This window comes from Sarcophilus harrisii, chromosome 5 (assembly GCF_902635505.1).
Source record: "Sarcophilus harrisii chromosome 5, mSarHar1.11, whole genome shotgun sequence".
NCBI classification, from domain to species: Eukaryota; Metazoa; Chordata; class Mammalia; order Dasyuromorphia; family Dasyuridae; genus Sarcophilus; species Sarcophilus harrisii.
In genome coordinates, this window is record NC_045430.1 from 53888360 (window position 1) to 53907011 (window position 18652).

Consider the following 18652-nt stretch of genomic DNA (forward strand, 5'->3'; position numbering starts at 1 on the left):
GCTGGTGCCTGCTTGAGGTGACTAATAAGTTTTTCTGAAAGTAATGACACTGGGAAATTTGGGGAGGAGTTGCTATATAAGTCAAGAATGGTATTTTACTATCTTTTGCTTTTTTGACTTCTAAGAAATCACTAGATATTATATACCATGTTCATTTCAGCAAATATTTGTGAGCTTTCCATCACTGCCTTTTGAAGAAGTAAGCATAGTATTTCACTTTAAGTTAAATACAATTACATACCTAGTAAAAATCAGAAATTATAGCAATACAAATAATTGCTTTTTAGAGATTTTAATCTTAATATTGACCATATTAAGTCATTTTTCATCCTTACTACTACATGACACTAGCATTTATGAATCTATTTTTAATGAAGTAGTTAACAATCTGCCTACATATATTTGGAGGTATAAAGAAGTTCTGCCTTCAAGAAGCTTATTGTCCAATTGAGAAGTTAAGACATTCATGAAAAGTTAACTAAATAACTGGTAAATGAATAGTATAGATAATAAATGACTCTAAGAGTTGAGAGGGAGACATTACTTTGGAATAAGGAAACTAAAAACAAAGTTTAAAAAAGTGAGATGTGGTAGACCTCAGTGGATGAGTAGAATATAGATAGGTGAAGAAGAAAGTAAAGAACATTCTACGTGGGTTCAAGCTTAATGTGTGGAGTATAAAGCTTAGATGGTGAGGATAATTGTAAAGGATGACAGAGTTAGGATCCTAAAATATCTTAATAAGCTTGAACAGTGGGCCAGATTTTATAAAATGAGAAAAATGCAAAATCCTAACAGTTTTTTAAAAATTAACTGCACAAATTTTATGGTGGCAGTGGTCTATGGTTTAAGTGAAAGATCTTAGGGGTTCTTGTCAGTTCAATTAGTCTCAACAGTACCAATGGGGTAATATAAAAGAACTCATTGAAAACAATCAGACTATAAAAGAGGTATAAGGCCCATAAATAGGGAAATTGTTGTACTCTGTTCTGTTTAGGCCATATGTGAATTATTGTTCATGATTCTGGGTACCATCTTTTTGGTCAGCATTGATAAGTTGGAACTTATATAGAGGCAGCAAAACAGGAAATGACTATTGATTGTGTAAAAGGAAGATCAGTGAACGGAATTAGATTTATTTAATTTGGAGAAGAAAAGATTTATAGGAAACATCTATTATATATTATATATGATCTGTTCTACTTGACTTCAGAAGGAGGACTAGAAATAGTGGGAAGTGGAGAAGGCATATTTAATGTCTTAAATAAAAAGTTCACTTCAGTGGAGGTTTTTACAAAGAAAATGTTTTTTGTAAAATTCTTGTTGGGCTGGTTGAATTCAGATGACCTTTCAGAGCCTTTCCAACTCTTTCTTTTGAAGAGAATTATTGGAAACAAAACTTGAAAATTATGTTCAGGTCAAATCAGGAAGGACTTTATGCTAAATTAAAACTTTTAATTTAATTGTATAGCTAGTGTAGAGCCACTGAAGATTTCTGAAGGGGTATGAAATGAAAGTAATAGAAAGTATAGAAAGATAAACTAGGGAACAATAAACAGGATAGATATAATAGGGGAAAGTCTGGAAACAGAGACCAATTTTAAATCTAGATATGGGGTAGGAGAGGTTCTAAAACAAGATGATGGCATTAGAAATGAAAAGAAACACATGAGAGAATATTGTGAAGGAAGAATCAATAGGACTTGGTGATTTATAAAATATTAAAATCCAAGAAAGATGGGAAGTCAAAACTTTCTGAGATTTCAAGTGTATGAGTAAAAGGTTGTACCATTAACATAAATAATAAAAGTTATAAATAGTGCTAGCTCTTGGGAGGAATTATAGCACAATGGAAAAGGGGTATAGATCTAGAGTCACAGACCTTGGTTTGAATCTCAGGTCTACCCTTGATTACTACACCTCAGTGATCTTGATTAAAAGTTACTTAACCTTTCTAGATAGAGTTCCTTTTCTAAAAAACTTCTTTCCTTTTCAACTCTAAGTCTATGATCCTCTGATCTGTTCAATGACAGTGGTGGGAAAGAGTAATACCTTTACTCTTTTGACTTAATTCTTCCACTTATTTTTCTCCTCTCCTTTCTCTTCAACTGCATCTACAGGTCATATATTCAATACTTGATAAAAGATTACTTTTAAAATATATGATACTTTGCATTATAACTTAGAAAAATAAATCTTATAACCAATATTATCCAATTCAGTTGTTACTTTAAATTTACTTGTGCAAAATTAAAAATTATTTGGATGTAAGGATTTAGTGTCTATATAGTAGACACTACTATAAATTCACAAAAATTAAATCCACCCCTAGAAAATGTTTTTTGTATAATTGAAACCTTGATGGAAAAAAAAACCCTTCATTTAAGAATGGAATTTCATTGTCTCATTATTTCCATCCTAAATGTCTTTTTAGCTCAAGTACTAAAACCAAGTTCAAGAAGAAAGAAGACAATAGATCTTGCAGACCTGCAGAGTTCCATTGAATCTATAAAACAAACACAGGAAGAAATTAAAAGGTAATACATAATGATTATAGTATTTAATTCCTAAGTCTTTTACCTTAGAGAGTGCTTCTTTTCTTTTAAAAAGGAACTGAGGCGCCATCTTTTGTGTTAATCCTTTTCTGTTAGTGCCTTCCTCCTAGATGACCTTGTAATTATTTAACTATTTGGTGTGGTATATATGTATACATTTACAAATGTACATATTTTAGTCAATCTTTGACTCATGAAAAGAGAAAGATACTATTTGACATAAAAGCAGTTCTATTCATTGCAGCTTTGGGGCTGAACTATTCAACGACAGATTAAAACTGATGTTTGCTGCTGTGGATTTATATGAGAGTGCATAGTTGAAGGGTCAAACACCCTTTATATTATCCATCAGTCATTATGATCATCCTTTCTGTCTTGAACATTGTAGTGGTCTGTCCTTTAATTGAGCCTTTTAATTTCCCAAATGTTAACAGAAAGAGACACACACATTCATTTCCCAAATGTTAACAGGAACACACACACACACACACACACACACACACACACACACACACACACACACACACACACCCTTACCCCTACCTTTTTGTTGCTTTTAGGCACTCCCTTCTTACCTCTACCTCAGCTCAAATACTACTTCAATAGGGAGTTTTTCTTGATCTTTCAGCTTACTAATGACCCCTCCCCAAAATATCTTGTTTTTACTACATATTAATACTTTATGTCTTATTTCTTCCAATAGAGTTTAAACTCCTTGAGGACAGAGACTTTCATTTTTGCAGTTGAATACCTAGAGCCTAGCACACTTTATAAGTATTATGTACATTGTAGGTGCTTAATAAATGCCTGAATTTTGAACTTTAGTAAACCTGATATTCTTATAGAGCCATGCTATGTTCTAATAATCATTCTTTGCTATCTGCCCTTCCTTCAGTCATATATTAAAAATCTTACATTGGAAAATGAAAGTTCATCTGCATCTCTATCAATTTAATTTTAGAGAACTATGCCTTTTCCTTGTCATTACAACTGGGATTGTGTCTTCAGAATTTCATCTTTTATCTTTCCGTACCAAAACTAAGTTGTACTATACAAAGCAGTAATCATTAAAATGTTGTGATACTGCTTTTTAAAAAAGGGAGAAGGCAGTCAGTAGAACAGATTAGGTACATAGAAGCAAACACATTCTAAAAAAACCAAAGACCCCAATTCCTGAGGGAAGGACTCATTATTTGACAAGAACTGCGAGTAGTACTGGATAGTAAGTCTGGTGGAAATAGATTAACCTCACTAACCACACTATGGTATAAATACCACAGTGCAAAATAAACTCTTAAGTGGATACATGACCTAGAATAGGATAAATGGATAGAGGAAGGATTCAAACTCAAGTGAGAAGATGACACAAGATAAAATGGGCAGTATTCAATATTTAGAATGTACAGTTTAAAAGTTTTTGTACAATTAAATCTAATGTAGTTGAAATTAGAAAAGAAACAGGCAACTGGGTAATGGGAACTGTTTGCAATAAATTTCTTGCCCAAAGGTCTCACATCCAAGATACATAAGAAATTGAAGAAAACTTTGAAGAATAAAAACTATTTCCTAATAGATAAATAAATGGTCAAAGGACATGAATATGAAATGATCAAAAGATGAAATCCAAGCTAGCATCAACCATGTGAAAAAAAATGTTCTAAATCACTAATAAATGGATAAATACAAATTAAAGCAACTTTGAAGTCCTCTTTCATATCCATCAGATTAATAAAAGATGACAAAAGTTGGAGGGCTCTGGGAGAAAACAGAATAATGTGTTCTAATGTGTAATGGATTCATCCATCTATTTTGGAAAGAAGTAGTTTATTCCACTACTTAAAACAATCAAAGAATGAAGAAAAAGGTCTACCTATACAAAAGTATAACAACTCTTTGTGGTAGCCCAAAATTAGAAACTAAGGGAATTTCTGTTGGAAACAAATTGTGGTATATGAATTTAATGGAATATTATTTTGCCATAAGAAATACTGAAAAGGACAGTTCCAGGGGAAATTGAGAAGACCTCTGTGAACTGAAACAGAATGAAATGAGCAGAACTAGAACAATTTATGCAGTGATAACATTATGAAAAAAATAAGATTTGTCTCTGAGAATGAGATGGGGAAATGTTCCTCCCTTCTTAGTAGTGAGAATGTAAAAGACTTACAATTATGTTCCTCTGGTACTGATCTGTTTTGTGTATTGGATAAGGAGCTTGCCTTCAGTACCCTAGTAGCTAAGTTTTTGTTTTAATAAGTAATCTAAAATCTGTGTGACAGTGCTACTCTATCACTGCAGTAGCAAAAAGGAGCCATAGAGGACCAAAAGTCATTTGGTATTTTCATTTGAAGGATTTTAATGACAAAGTAATTCATCACCAAGGTGGCTATCAAAAAGGCCACCTCAGTCATTAGGTCTTTACCCTTTTTCATTGTAACATATGGTATATCTCTTAACCATACTCAGCTTTAGCTGTTGGAAACAAAGTGTGGTATATGAATTTAATGGAATATTATTTTGCCATAAGAAATGCTGAAAAGGACAGTTTATATTTTGGGTCATCTACCCAGATCCATAGCTTTGACTCCCTATTGATATTTTGCATCTTGCTATAAAACATATGAAGTCAGAATAAAGGCTATAAATGTTAATGACATTTTGTATCCATACCTAAAAGGTTGCTGTCTTCAGCTTTCTTCTAGGAGTGATACTTAATTATCCAGTTAAATCTTCAGCACTGTAGAAAAAGGTTACATATAGATGCTTGACTTTGTCCCAAAACTCTCTGCTTAGCTTGCTTTTCTGTCTCAGTGCAATAATCTATGAAAACACTGAATTCTCATCACAGTAGACATAACCATGGCTTCTTGGAACCCAGAATTTCAGGATGCCAAGCTCAAATCTATGCCATCTTCATTTCTCTCCCATGATTTCTGCCACCTATTTCATTGGCATACATTAGGTACAGGGTCAATTCTTTTTGTCATAGCTGACTTTGTCCACCCATGACCCTCATAATCCTCTACAAGACTATTATAGTAGATTTTAAGCTTTATGTGTTTGGTGATATCACATTGCAGGTTCACAACTTTCTTCAGGGGAATATAATCTAGAATAGAATCTATCTCAGGGAGCATCTTACAGGTAACATCTATCAGCTTCAGCTTAGCTCAACACATTGTGAAAATATAGTTTCCAAACATATATTCTGTGCCATCATGACAGAACTTGCCAGAGTTTGTGCCATGCTAATATAATCTTCAGTAATGTAATAACCTCCACAGTATAAACTACTGGAATAGAGTTTGTAGAGGCCGGAAATTCAGAGGAGTTTTTCCCCTGTATGAAATTGAATGGCTTTTTTCTCCTCATCTCCAAAATCTCTATACTGGGAGGGCTCTAGCAGCTAAGTATAAAGCAAAATTTAAACTGTTTAAAAGTAATTATTAGGAGGGGCAGCTAAGTGGCGTAGTGGATGGACCACCAGTCCTGAAGTCAATATGACCTGAGTTCAAATCTAGTCTCAAGACACTTACTTAATACTTCCTAGCTGTGTGACCCTGGACAAGTCACTTAACCCAAATTGCCTCACTAAAAAATAAAAAAAGAAGAAGTCTTTGTTAGGATAAAGCAGGCAATGGAAGATAAAAAAGGGGAGAAATATAATAATAAATAAATAATGTTTTAATAATTAATACATTTGTTACTCTATAACTTCATGATATTCATAGATAATGTTTCATATATACAGATTATTCAGCTTTCCATTATTTACAGAGCTAAAGGAATTTGAGTTTGGCAGACACATTCTAGAATTTTGCATGAAAATACTTAATGCCAAAATTTATATATCTGTATTAGAGTGTGATTTAGCAAGGTACTGAAGTAGAAATGAGAAGATTTTGGTCTTTTACTCTTTCTGCTACTGGCCATATAACTTTGGTCATTGTAACTTTTCTGAGCCAATGTTTTCATATTTAAAGTACAAATATTATATTTCCTGCCTAGTTTATAAAGTTGTTGACTCAAATGAGAGAATGCAATTAAAAGCATTTTGAAATCTTCTAAGTCATATTTAGATATAATCTTGCAATATTAATTTTTAACAAGTTACTATAAATATGTATTTGCTTTGTATTTTGTAGAAATATTATGGCTCTACGAAATCATCTTATTTCAAGTTCAACTGCCACAGACTATTTCCTACAACCGAGAGACTACTTCATCATTTTCTTGCTGATTTTGCTACAGATCATAATAAACTTCATGTTTAAGTAGAATTCTTTACACAATTGAGTGAATTAAATGGAATGATTAGATTTATCCTGGGACCATTTTTCAAGTTGGTTTGGACTTTATTCAAACAATGCAATATTTCTTAAAAGAACCTTAGAGATAAATCTATAAGGTTTGACCTCTCATGCCTTGTATCCTTAACGGGAACAAGACCTGTCCTTTCTGGTTAACGTGAAAATTGCGTAAGTGCCAGAATATTTCTTGTTTTTATCCATGTGTTTTTATCTGTGTGCATCTGTGCATATACATCCTGTAGGTATTAGTTCCTAAGAATAGTCATATATTCTATAGTAATGTTTCAATCTGTAGTCATGTAGTGTTGTTAACAAAAGGTTATTAAGTTTGTACAACTATGTACAGTAATCAGTTTTCTGTATAAAACAGGCATACAACTTTTATTGATAAGGACTTACATTATGGGGAAAAATAGAGAAATAGATCTAAAGAATTTGCTGTACTGTACACAGATGACTTCCAAAGGACCTAACTTTTATCTCTTTCTTTTTGGAAATATAAAAAGAAAAATATGTTGATGGTACACACAAATACACACAATGACACATTGGATCAAAAATCAAATTTACATGAAGGGTTTTTGTTTTTTGTGTGGACTCTTAGCATATGTTTAATGTAGATAACTTTTGGTATGGACATATTTACGCATGTACATGTAGAAAAGTTCACTTTATTTTCTATGTCTAGTAATGACCTTTGTATTGTCTTTGTCATGTTTGATGACTCCTTGAGCACATCTTAGAAAAAATTTCTGTAAATTTATTTCTTTAAGCAAGACCTGCCAACATTCATGGCCTTCTACCACTTTGATTATTATGAATCTAAATTTCAAGAAAACAAGAGAACTTAATTTCATTGTAGTAAATTTGAAAAAAAAAAAAAACTTATTGGGTATTAAATTATCTTTGCTATCTGAATTTTTTTTACTGTATGCCCTAGAACTCAAAAGTGAGTATTGTTTATGATACAGCCTAGAGCAATTCTAAGTGGTTTATGAAACAGAGAAATGAGATGATTCAGGTAATTTCATCAGTAAGTGGTTTGTTTTAGGAATGCTTCTTGAGCTTTTATTTATACCTTAAACTGTTTAATGGTTGAAAAGCACAGAAGACTATTAAAATTTTACATCAAAGCCAAAAGGAGATAGAAAATGAGAAATAATGATCTAAAGATTCTGCAAATGATTTTTTTAAATTACTCTTAAGAAATACAGCAGTGTTACATACCTAAGAAGAGTTTAGCAACTTAATCCTTTATTTTTATCCTTATTCTTAGTAATTTAAAAAATGTAAATCATATTGCTGTAAGATCTTGTTTTATGTTTAAAGCTCCATGATACAAAGTAAGACAATTTAACTTTTTCATTTAAGATGTTAGATTTTTTTTTGGATTTTTACAAGCTTTTTATAGTCTTCAGATGCAATTTTTGTGAATTACTTAAAGTAGTTAATTATAAAAGACTTTTTGTAATATTGAAAAAAAGATTCTGAGACTTGCTGATAATAAGGGCAAAAAGATGTAACTCTCAAGTTTTGACTTTAACAGAATAAAAACTACAAGCCAGTAAGTAAGATTAAAAGACATATGGTAAACTATGAAAACTGAGGAGTCTACGTCTGACTGAATTAAGTATCCCAAGTAGAATGTTTGGGTAATATGAATCTAACATACACACATGAAGAGCTGATTTCTCCTGCGTAATTAGGAAAATAAATATGCCTACTTATTCAGTTGGAAATAATCATATAGGTAAAGAAAAAAAGATTATATCAAACATTTCCATATTAGAAACCACAGTGTTGCAACTTACACTTTGCATTTTCTCTACTTATTCATTCCATTGCCAGTGTTTAGCCTGTCTAGATATCTGTTGTAGTTTTTAAAAAGATATTTAAATGTGTATTTGTGTTACATATATTATGTTACCTTTATATTTCAATTCTAGTTTAAAATTGAAACTTTTTTTTGGTGATGAGTTGAGGATGATGAGTGGTTGGTGACCAGGTCAATCTATTTTTATTCTTATGTTTGAATATAATTGTTAAGATATAGATGTGCTAGAAAAATATCCCTTCTTAACCACAACTAAAAAGTGGTTGCTTGCTCCTTAACCCATCTGATATAGGTTCAGTTTTTAACTAAAGAGGCAGAGGATATTTCACGGAATTTGCAAAAGTGAAAATAAGATTTTTCATGACTGTTTTATTATATGCTTAAAAGCACATATCGAATACAATATATCCTAATGTTTTTAGTCACATGAAGTACCTTTCTGTGAGCTGAACATGACACTCAGGAATTGGTGGCTTAGTATTAGACCAATGCTGGTAATAGGCTTGGTATAAGAATCCTTCAAAACACATAATTAGCTCGTATTTAGCCATAACATGTGTTGAGACCTTGAATGTTCTTTGAGAGTAACCTGTTTTTTCATCTACACATGATTCAGAAAAACTGTGATTGTATAGTTTGCAGTTATCTGAGGCTGGTGCCTCCTTCTGGGCTAAACTCCTTATGACCTGTTTTCTCATTTTATTACTCTTTTTTTTTTTTTTGCATAAAAATTTAGAGAAATGTTATTATTTTTAAATGTTAACCTTTAGTTTTCTTTTAGTGAGATGCATTTGGTCTATCAAAAAAGAGTATGTGAGTCATGTGAAATGTTAAGTAGAGTTATAGCAATAGATAATTTTTCCTAAATATTTCACATGTCACTACTTTTTTGTAGCACTTATAAAGGTACAGTACAGTTTTATTCATATTAGCACAAATAGCCATCTGCATTGTATTAAATTTTGCCTTGTAAAATATAATACTCATTTAATATTTATGCTTTTGTGCCTCTAAGGAAATCTTTTTGCCAGTTGTATTTACTGAGACAAAAATCTGAATTGAAAGTATTTGTTAATCAGTAGATTTTTTTTTTTAAAAGGGTCACTGTCACTTTTCTTTTATAAATATATTTAAACAGTAACTCTGTAGTTTTATAAGGGTTTGTCTAATTATTGTACTTAAAATTATATCCTCCACTCTTCAGATATCACAGAAATAGATTTGCCAGATTCTTTCTGAGTATTGTAAACAGTGCCTTTTAATGAATTCACACTGTTTGGGGATGTATAAAGAACTTGTTAATTTGTGCCATATATATATTAAAAAAAACTTTTGTGGGAGGCAGTTAAGTTACTTATAACTTTTTGAAACCTATCTCACTCTTAGTCAAATATCTAAGGAAACAATATATACAATTCCATTTTTTCCCCTAGTTTTTAGTTTTTCTACTGAGTGGTAAACATCTGTGCTGTTTGTTTTCTGTACAGTAATGGTATAATGCATTGTGGCATTATTGAAGAGCCATAAATGACACCATAGATTACAATGGATTCATTATGTAAAATATGCAAAAAATTAAACTTAATATTTAAACCTAAATTGACATTTTAAACTATCTGAAAAACAACAACATAGAAATGAATAAATGTTTACATTTCAACTTTTGCTTAACTGGGGAAATGATTCCTTAAAATGCATAGCCTGCCACTAATATGTACCTTTATTTCATTTTGTTCTAGTTAGAGAATGTCATATTGGCATTTTTTAATTTTCTCTTTTGTTACTTTTAACATATTGCTTGTTTTTATACTGTTACATTTTAAAAATGAAAATTGACTGTTAAAAGTTGTATAGGACCAGTGTCTCATTAATTAATCTGATTAACATATATATATATATTTATATGAATACAAGTATAAACATATATATAGAAGAGCCACAAAGAAACCCATGACAAAATGAATGTGAATGTTCTTCCTAAAATATTTAGAAAATTTATTTCATGTTTCTGCATCTTTCATGTAAAATTATTTTAGTGTCACATTACTGATAAAGTTATTTAAAGAAAAATGTAATGTAACAAAGATAATGAGCCACAAAAATTCAACTGGAGTTTTCACTGTATGGCATGCTAAGTGTAAACCCATGTAAACATCTGGTTAATGGCCACTTGTAAATTAAAGCACTACCACTGGTCAAGTTTTGTATGATTAATAGAATAAAGAGATATTATCTGCAGTGTGTGTAAGTGTACAATATTTGAGTTCTCCAAGTTTATAAGATGTGCAGATAGGCAGTCATAGGCTTCTAAGAGTATTTGAAAGTATATTCTAATTCCATCCTGTTTGTGTTTATAGATGGCAAGGAACTCTGAAAGTATTGCTATTTTAGAAATTTCCAAAAAATTTAGAGATTCCAGTCTTCATTCTAGAAGTCCATGAGAGTAGATGAAATCGACAAAGAGAGGCTAAGGAGAGGAAATCCTATTGCAGAGCTTGAGACATTCAGTTTTAAGCATCATAAGATTAAATAGCCAGATATCTAAAGCAGTATTTAAATTAAAAATGACCAATTCCCATTTGAAGAAAAAATGTGAAAAATGCTCTATAAATTCACACTATTAATTTCACAGTATGTAAATATGACAGTATTTCACTGAATATTCTGTGTGTGAAGCCGCCTCTGTATTAAGTGCAAAGATACCTGAAGGGCAAAGCTATAAACAACTACAATCAAAGGAGAGTGAAATAACAGTACTAGTCAGGATTAAGCATTGATAATACAAAGTCCTTAGGAGTTATCCAGCCATGAAAGTGTAGGCAAAATGCTATAAATATTTTCAGAGCAAACGGATTACTTCAGTTGCAGAGAGAAAACTTTTGAGAAGCTGAAAAAATGTGGAATTCATTCCATGGAGTGGGCTAACTGTCCAGGATCATAGTGACAGCCATGAAGAGATCTAGCAGTCATTTGAAAAGAAAAGACTGGAATTTTAAGGAAAGGCTGGGGCTAGATTTCAGTCATCTTGATTAAATAACAAATTGAGTATAGTCAAAGAAGAGAAAACATGAGAGAACCTTGGAATCTCCACTGACTGAACGAACAGGACTTTGAAAATAGAAGTGGAGAGAAGAGAATTATCACAGTGACATCAAACAAATGCTATGGAGAAGAAACTGGTCCTATTTTCAAGTGCCAAAGAGATGGAGGAAAGGAAAAAAGGGTAATTCGATGTGGTCAATAAGGAGACAACTATGGAGATAATCAGAGCAAGATTGAAAGAAGAGGAGATATAAGGAACTGATGAGAAAATGTAGATACTGAATGGAGATTCCTGGCAATTTAGCACTGAAAAGAAAAGTCGGAACAATATTTTGCAGATGGTATAATAAAGACAAGATAAAATTTTTAGATAGTTAAACCCTTGATCTAAGAGGAAAAGTATAGTAAAGCATATTTAAGATGCTGGAACAAAGTGGTTTGACTGAGGAGGGTTAGGGAGAAAGTGGGATCCAGTCAGCATGATTTTGTGATTTCCTTAAAGAGATGAGGTAATGGGTAAATATCAGAAAATCTGGGGAAAAGATTTAAGGGTGGAGAAAGGGCATTCATTATTTAAGTGGCTAGTAAGATAGTGCTGATGGTTTGAAGAGAGGAAGTAAAGGGTACAGCCACTATTACAGAAAGACCAAGTTGTAGCAACCTCTGGGAAACCATAGGTTTTTTTTCTTTGTTTTACATTATCAGTTTTCCCCCTTGTATATAAAGAGAAATCTCTTATATAACATTTTTTTAATGAAAAAAAATCAATATGAAGAAAGAACCCTGAAACTCTAAAACTCCTTGAAGGAGAAAATCTTCAACTCTGCCTCAATGAGGGACCTCGCCCCCAAGGGAAATAAGACAAAACCGTTTCATTCTGTTATCTAGGTGGGGCTGACCTAAAAGAATTCCAACCCTATTCAATTAAAGAAACTCATTGGATTCTATTGAAATCAAGCTGAAACCTAGTTAGTAGATGAGCCAACTTAGGACTCCACCTGCCAGCACCCTTCAGCTTGTAGCTGAAGCTCCTATTATAAAAAGAGCCCATCTAAGCATGTCATGCTATACCAAGGAAACCTCTGCCTGCTGGAATAATATTCTCTTCTAGTGTTACCCTCTCTTTATCCTCACCTATTTCCCTGAGACTTTATGCCTCTCTGTCAGAATTTCTAACCTTACTTTCCAATCCCTGTAATAAACGTCTTTTATCAATCTAGGTTTTTAGGTCTGTAAACTGTAAACAGAGAATCTCTGCGCCACTAGAAGGGAATTCCCCAAAACTCCCTACCCTTGCGCCAAATCCCAAGAGGAGCCAAACCTCTCTATTTGGTTCCCTGAACCCCGAACCTACCACTAAACCTTATTTAACTCCCTGACCACCAGAAACCTAAAGTCATTTTGGTTCCCTAAATCTAGACCTCATCATTGGGTTCCCTACTAAAGGGAACGCCAAAACCTAAACCTCATGTTTTTGGTTCCCATACCGGGAGCCCCCAAAACTAGATTAAATGCATTGAAAAAAAATGAAAATATATGCTTTGTTGGAGTTGTAAAGTTAAAAGGGATGTTTAAAAAAACAAAGGGAATATTTTCAGGAGATGAGCAAATGAAAGGGATGTGTGTACACATAGGAAACCTAAGCGGCAATCGTTCTAATCTCTTTTGGATTTAATTAGTCTTACAATTTATACAAAGGAATATGGTATAGTGTTAAGAGCGGGGAAACTGCAGTCACTAGCCCCGAGTTAAACCGCCCTAAAGGTCCCCAGGCAGTTAGGCGACGCGCCCCTTGCGGCTCGCCCAGAGGGTGGGACGGAGCTGAAACCACCGCCTCCGGCAATTAAGTTCCATCTTTGGTGAATATTAGCACCTTGGCGCGGAAAGCGGCCAGTGCTACATCGGGGCTGGGATATTCTGCGGACGCAAACTCGGGGAAACGTAATTCGGGTCAGACTGATAGGAAGTTCACGTAGAACAGATTTCCGCCCGGAGAGCCGGTTGTTAAAGATACCAACACACCCCGGAGCGTAGGGCAGCCGGTCAGCGGCGCCACAACCACGCACGCGGAGCTTCCCAAGAGCCCGCAGGAGGAAAGAGGAACTTCCTGTGATCAGCCCATCCTCTTCCGGCGCCCGGCGGAAGCTCGCCACACTGGGTGAAGCGGCCTCCATCTCGTTATAAAACAAAACAGCGCATGTCCTCTCCCTCCGAGAGGCCGCGCCCCCTCTCCGGTCCGTGGCGCTGCTTCCGGCTCGCCTCGGCATTCGGAGGGCGGGCCCTCCGCCAGAGCGGCCGTGACGATGGTGGCCACCATGACGGCTGGCGGAGTTGGAGCCGCGCTACGGGCGGCCGAGGTCCTGGAGAGCGTCGTGGGGGGCTGCGTCGGGCCCGAGGGGCAGCAGGTACTGTGCACCAAGCCCACGGGCGACGTGCTGCTCAGCCGCGACGGGGGCCGCCTCCTGGAGACGCTGAACGTAGAGCACCCGGTGGCCAGGTAGGGGCAAGGTCTCCGCCCCCGCCCCGCCCCCTCGGTCACTCCGCCTCCCCTCGTCGTTCCGGGCTGTCGGTGACTCCTCCGGGCTTTGGGAAGCGCGGGCCTAGCTATGAGAAAAGGAACGCCCCTCTAACGGAGGGCCGCGGAGAGTAAGCTCAGGGAAGGCACAGACTCGGCGCTTACAATGCATTCAGTGCCGAGACTGATAGAAAAAGTCCTGGCTCCCTTAAGTGGATAAATATAAATGCCGAGTAAAGACAGCGCTTGTGCTCATGCTAGCTCATACCGCTCCTTTAAAAAAAAAAAAAAAAAAAAAAAGGGCACAACTAGCTTTTAATAAACTCTGCAGAGCCATTAAGCATTTATTAAGCTCCTACTCCATACCAGATACTGGGGATTCCAAAGAAACGACACCTCTCTCTTTCCCGAGGAGTTTGCGTTCTCTCGGGGAAGACCCAAAGCGGACAAGCTAGAGAAACAGGGGGAAAATGTACAAGGTGATATTGGTGGGGAAGGGCGATGACACAGCTCCTTCTCTCAAGAAATATACATTCTGTGGAGAAGTCAACAGTTCCACCTTCATCCGGAAGCTCTTCCTGATCCGTCCTTGCTATTGCCTCTCCTGCCTCCTTTACCCCAAACGATCTTGTGTTTTAGTAGTGTAACAGATACAGGAAGATTATGAGTTAAAAATCCTGCCTCTCCCATGGCATTGTAATCCCAAGGGAGTCATTTAGCCTCTTCAGTGCCTACACCAGAATTCTCTAAAGACTTACAGTTACAGAGAAACTGTTTATGTGCATTGGTAGAGGGAATTCCCTATAGCAGTGAAATCCACAGGTTCAGTTTTTATGTTTTGTATATTAACATATAGTAATATGTGTGTATAAACATATATGCCTTTATGTAAGCAAGTGCATAGACATGGGCAGGGATACCTGTTTATATATGTATGTACACATACTTCAGATCTAAATAAAGACCAAAGAATGAATAGAGAAACAAGTATATTGTTACATTACAAGTTCCTTGAAGCCAGGGACTATTTCCTATTTGTTTTTGTTTCCCTAGAGCTCAGCAAAGAGCTGAGTCAATAGTAGGCATTTAATTAATGTTAGTGGAATAATTGAAAGACTGTATTCCAAGCACTGGGCATTGGTGATACAAAGTCTATACTGAAACCATACCTACCCTCAAGGAACTTACATCCAAATCAAGGAATCAGTAGGTACATATATAAATATATTCCAAATAGGTCAAAGGTAATTCAGAGCAATATAAACTGCCGGAACTAGAAAAGATCTCACATAGAAGGTATTGTTTAAACTGAATCTCCAAAATCCAAAAGGATTTTCAGAAGTGAGAAGGAAAAATTTTCAAATAATAGCAAAATTACAATTCCATGCAAGGATTAAACTTCACATGTTATTAAATTTATTTTTACTAATTCACATGATGTTTTTCTGTCCCCACATGCTTCTTCCAAAAACCTCTTTAGAGAAGTTATTTTTCTTTTTCTATCTTAATCCAGTCCTCCTTTCCAATGAGTTTACTTAGAGAAAGATAACAAAGGAAAATATTTTTAGTATGAAACTAAATTAATAAACTAATTTTGGACATCTAAGTCATATGAATCTTAATTGTTTTATTTTTCTTTTTTAAACAGGATGATAGTGACTTGTGTTTCCATGAATCGGAGTGTGACTGGAGATGGTTCTAAAACATTTATTATCCTTCTTTGTGATTTACTCCGAGGACTTAAGGCAATCACTGACAAAGAAAGGAGTTCTTATGGGGGAAATAGTAAAAGCCACCAAAGACATTGGAAAAATTGTTGTGAGTGGAAATACATTTCTCAAGCTATTTTGACATTTCAAGCACACATATTAGACTACATTGTGGCTCAGTATTTGAGTAAACACTTTTTGTCCATCTTTTCATTTTCTGGAGAAGAAAAAAATTTTTGTAAGAGCTCACTAGAATCCTTATTAGATGCATATTTTTGTGGAAGAGTGGGAAGAAATAATCAGAAATTTATTTCCCAGTTAACTTGTGATTATTTTTATCAGTGTTTGAGCCATGAAGATGGTAAAGATGAAATAATTGATTTAGTAGATGAATATTTTCTGGAATTGTGCACTGCTGTCACAGGACTTCCAATTTCAAGTTCAAGAATCATATCAGGGCTTGTTATTCATAGAGATTTTTCTGTTTACTGCCCAGCAGATGGTGATGTGAGAATTATCGTTGTAACTGAGTCCATTCAGCCTGCACTTTCCACTTCTGGTTCTGAGCTTATTATAAATTCAGAAGCACAATTTCAGGCATCTCACATTTGGACTATAGAAAGGACAAGAGCCATAATGAAAGATTTGCAAAGTAAGAGTGTAAAATTGCTTTTGTCTAGTGTGAAGCAAGAGGATGCAGTTATTTATTATGCAAAACTGAATGGCATATCAGTGGTAGAGTGTATACCATCAGAAGAAATTTCTCTCCTTTGTAGAATCAGTGCTTTGTCATCTTTTATGCCATCATGGGCCACTTCACAGTGTTACATCTCTGACACTGCATTAGTGAAATTTTGTCAGCCCATTTTGCTTAATTCCAAAAGGTATGTTCATCTTGGATTACTTAGCACACACTTTTTTATACCCCATTGTTTAGTCCTTTGTGGACCAGTACAAGGCCTTACTGATCAGCACATTCATGCTTTCCATGGAGCATTTAAAGTACTTCGACAAGTCTTTAAAGTGCTTAATCTCAATTACAAAGCACAAGGGAATAATCAAAATGAGATCTCAAAATCTTTTACTTCTAAAGATAATAAACAAAGTCATCATTTGATAGATTATAGAGCTTTGTTTAAAAGACAGTGTCTGGACTCGGTTTTAAAAAGTAAAGATAATCCATCAATGCAATCTCATTTAAGTGACACTCCAGATTTGGTACTGCCAGGTATAGAATCAGAGAATGAGATTTCAAGTACAACTTTAACACACACACATAAAGAAAAGGGAGACTTCAAATCCCTCATACATACTTATCCCAACAAAATTGGTATTATTAATGCCAAGGAATCACGTATAGCTATTAATTGTGGTTGTAATGGTGATTCCCTGTCAGAAATTTTTGATGATCCTTTAAGTGACATTGAACAGACTTGCAAAATGAGCAGTACTACCATAGGCATGACATCAAAGGAGATACTCGAGCACACTTCAAAAAATTATTGTACTTCCTTTATAGAGGCTGGTTCTGTTTTACCAGTAGGTGGTCACTTTGAGATCCTCTTACATTATTATCTAATTGACTATTCCAGACAGTGCCAACAGCCAGAAGTAAGTATGATATGTTCATTAATAGCTAATGCACTATTGAGTGTTCCAAAAACTCTTTATAAAGCTAAGAGAGGAAATAAAAGCTTTTGTCATGTGTATTTAAGAACTATGCATGCTCTACAAGCTAAGCAGTGGATGGCAGAGAGTCAAACAGGCCTTGAATCAGTAGCTTGTAAATATCAATTATTGACGTCAGTGCTTCACTGCTTGACAAAACTCTTAACTGTTGAGTTAGTCGTCAGGATTAACAAACAGCCACAAAAGACTGATGGTGATGAGACAGAAGATGTGTGAAAACAGTAGTTTTGTTCTCAGTGGGTTTTGTCGTTTGTTTTTTTAATCTGGCTCAGTCTGTGGAGAATTGTCAACACAATCCTTGACTTTCTAAGATGAAACCATGAGGTATTAGTCATTTTTGTACCTAGATACAACAAGCCTTTCACAAGCTACAAATATTGCTCAATGGGAACTATATGTGTGTTCTTATTAATAACATATCAGAAAAGGGTGGCAAGAAGTTTTATTTATCTCTTCATTTCCCTTTTTTCCATTCCCTTTCTATGTTTGTACATTAATTGTCCATAATATGTCAGAAAAAATGTTTTTCATTTGTTGTATTTAACTAGCACACTAAGGTTTTTTTTGTTTGTTTGTTTTTTTTTAATACCCTGTCCTACTGCTGTATTTGTTTCATAGCCATATTAATAAAGCATGATTTCACATATTTTTATTGTGGTTCTATTTACATTTCTTGTTCAAATATTGTCCGCTTACTATTTTATAACCATAAACGTTTTGACCGAAACTGGGTTATTGATGGGAAAAAAAAATTACTGAGAAAATTTACAAATTTTTTTTCCTTGGAAACTAATGGCTCTACCCTGAGCAGAAAAACAAACCTTGACTAAGTATAATTATAATTCATATATTTTTCTAATTGTTTTGCCTATTGTGACATATATTGTTGAGTAATAATTACAATCAAGTAATTTTTTAATTGATGCTATGAATGGTTATACTTTATCATGTGAACATTGAAAGGATAGTAAACCTACTTTAGAATAATCTATTTTAAA

The 18652-nt window shown here is 34.5% G+C and overlaps 2 protein-coding genes across 10 annotated transcripts in view; both read left to right on the forward strand.

Annotated features, from left to right (window-relative positions):
* OSBPL8 (oxysterol binding protein like 8) overlaps positions 1-10937 on the forward strand; it is a 206475-nt gene extending 195538 nt beyond the window's left edge. For all 9 annotated transcript variants that reach the window (XM_031937859.1, XM_031937860.1, XM_031937856.1 and 6 more), the window contains 2 exons: positions 2435-2537; positions 6701-10937. In XM_031937859.1, the coding sequence (XP_031793719.1) occupies positions 2435-2537; positions 6701-6833 (236 nt within the window). In that variant the 3' untranslated portion in view covers positions 6834-10937. The remainder of the gene's footprint in view (positions 1-2434; positions 2538-6700) is intronic.
* A 3003-nt stretch (positions 10938-13940) lies between these two features.
* On the forward strand, positions 13941-18300 carry BBS10 (Bardet-Biedl syndrome 10). The gene is made up of 2 exons (XM_031938016.1): positions 13941-14238; positions 15905-18300. The coding sequence occupies exons 1-2, from the start codon at positions 14045-14047 to the stop codon at positions 17868-17870; spliced, it is 2160 nt and encodes a 719-aa protein (XP_031793876.1). The 5' UTR covers positions 13941-14044; the 3' UTR covers positions 17871-18300.
* Positions 18301-18652: the final 352 nt, after the last annotated feature.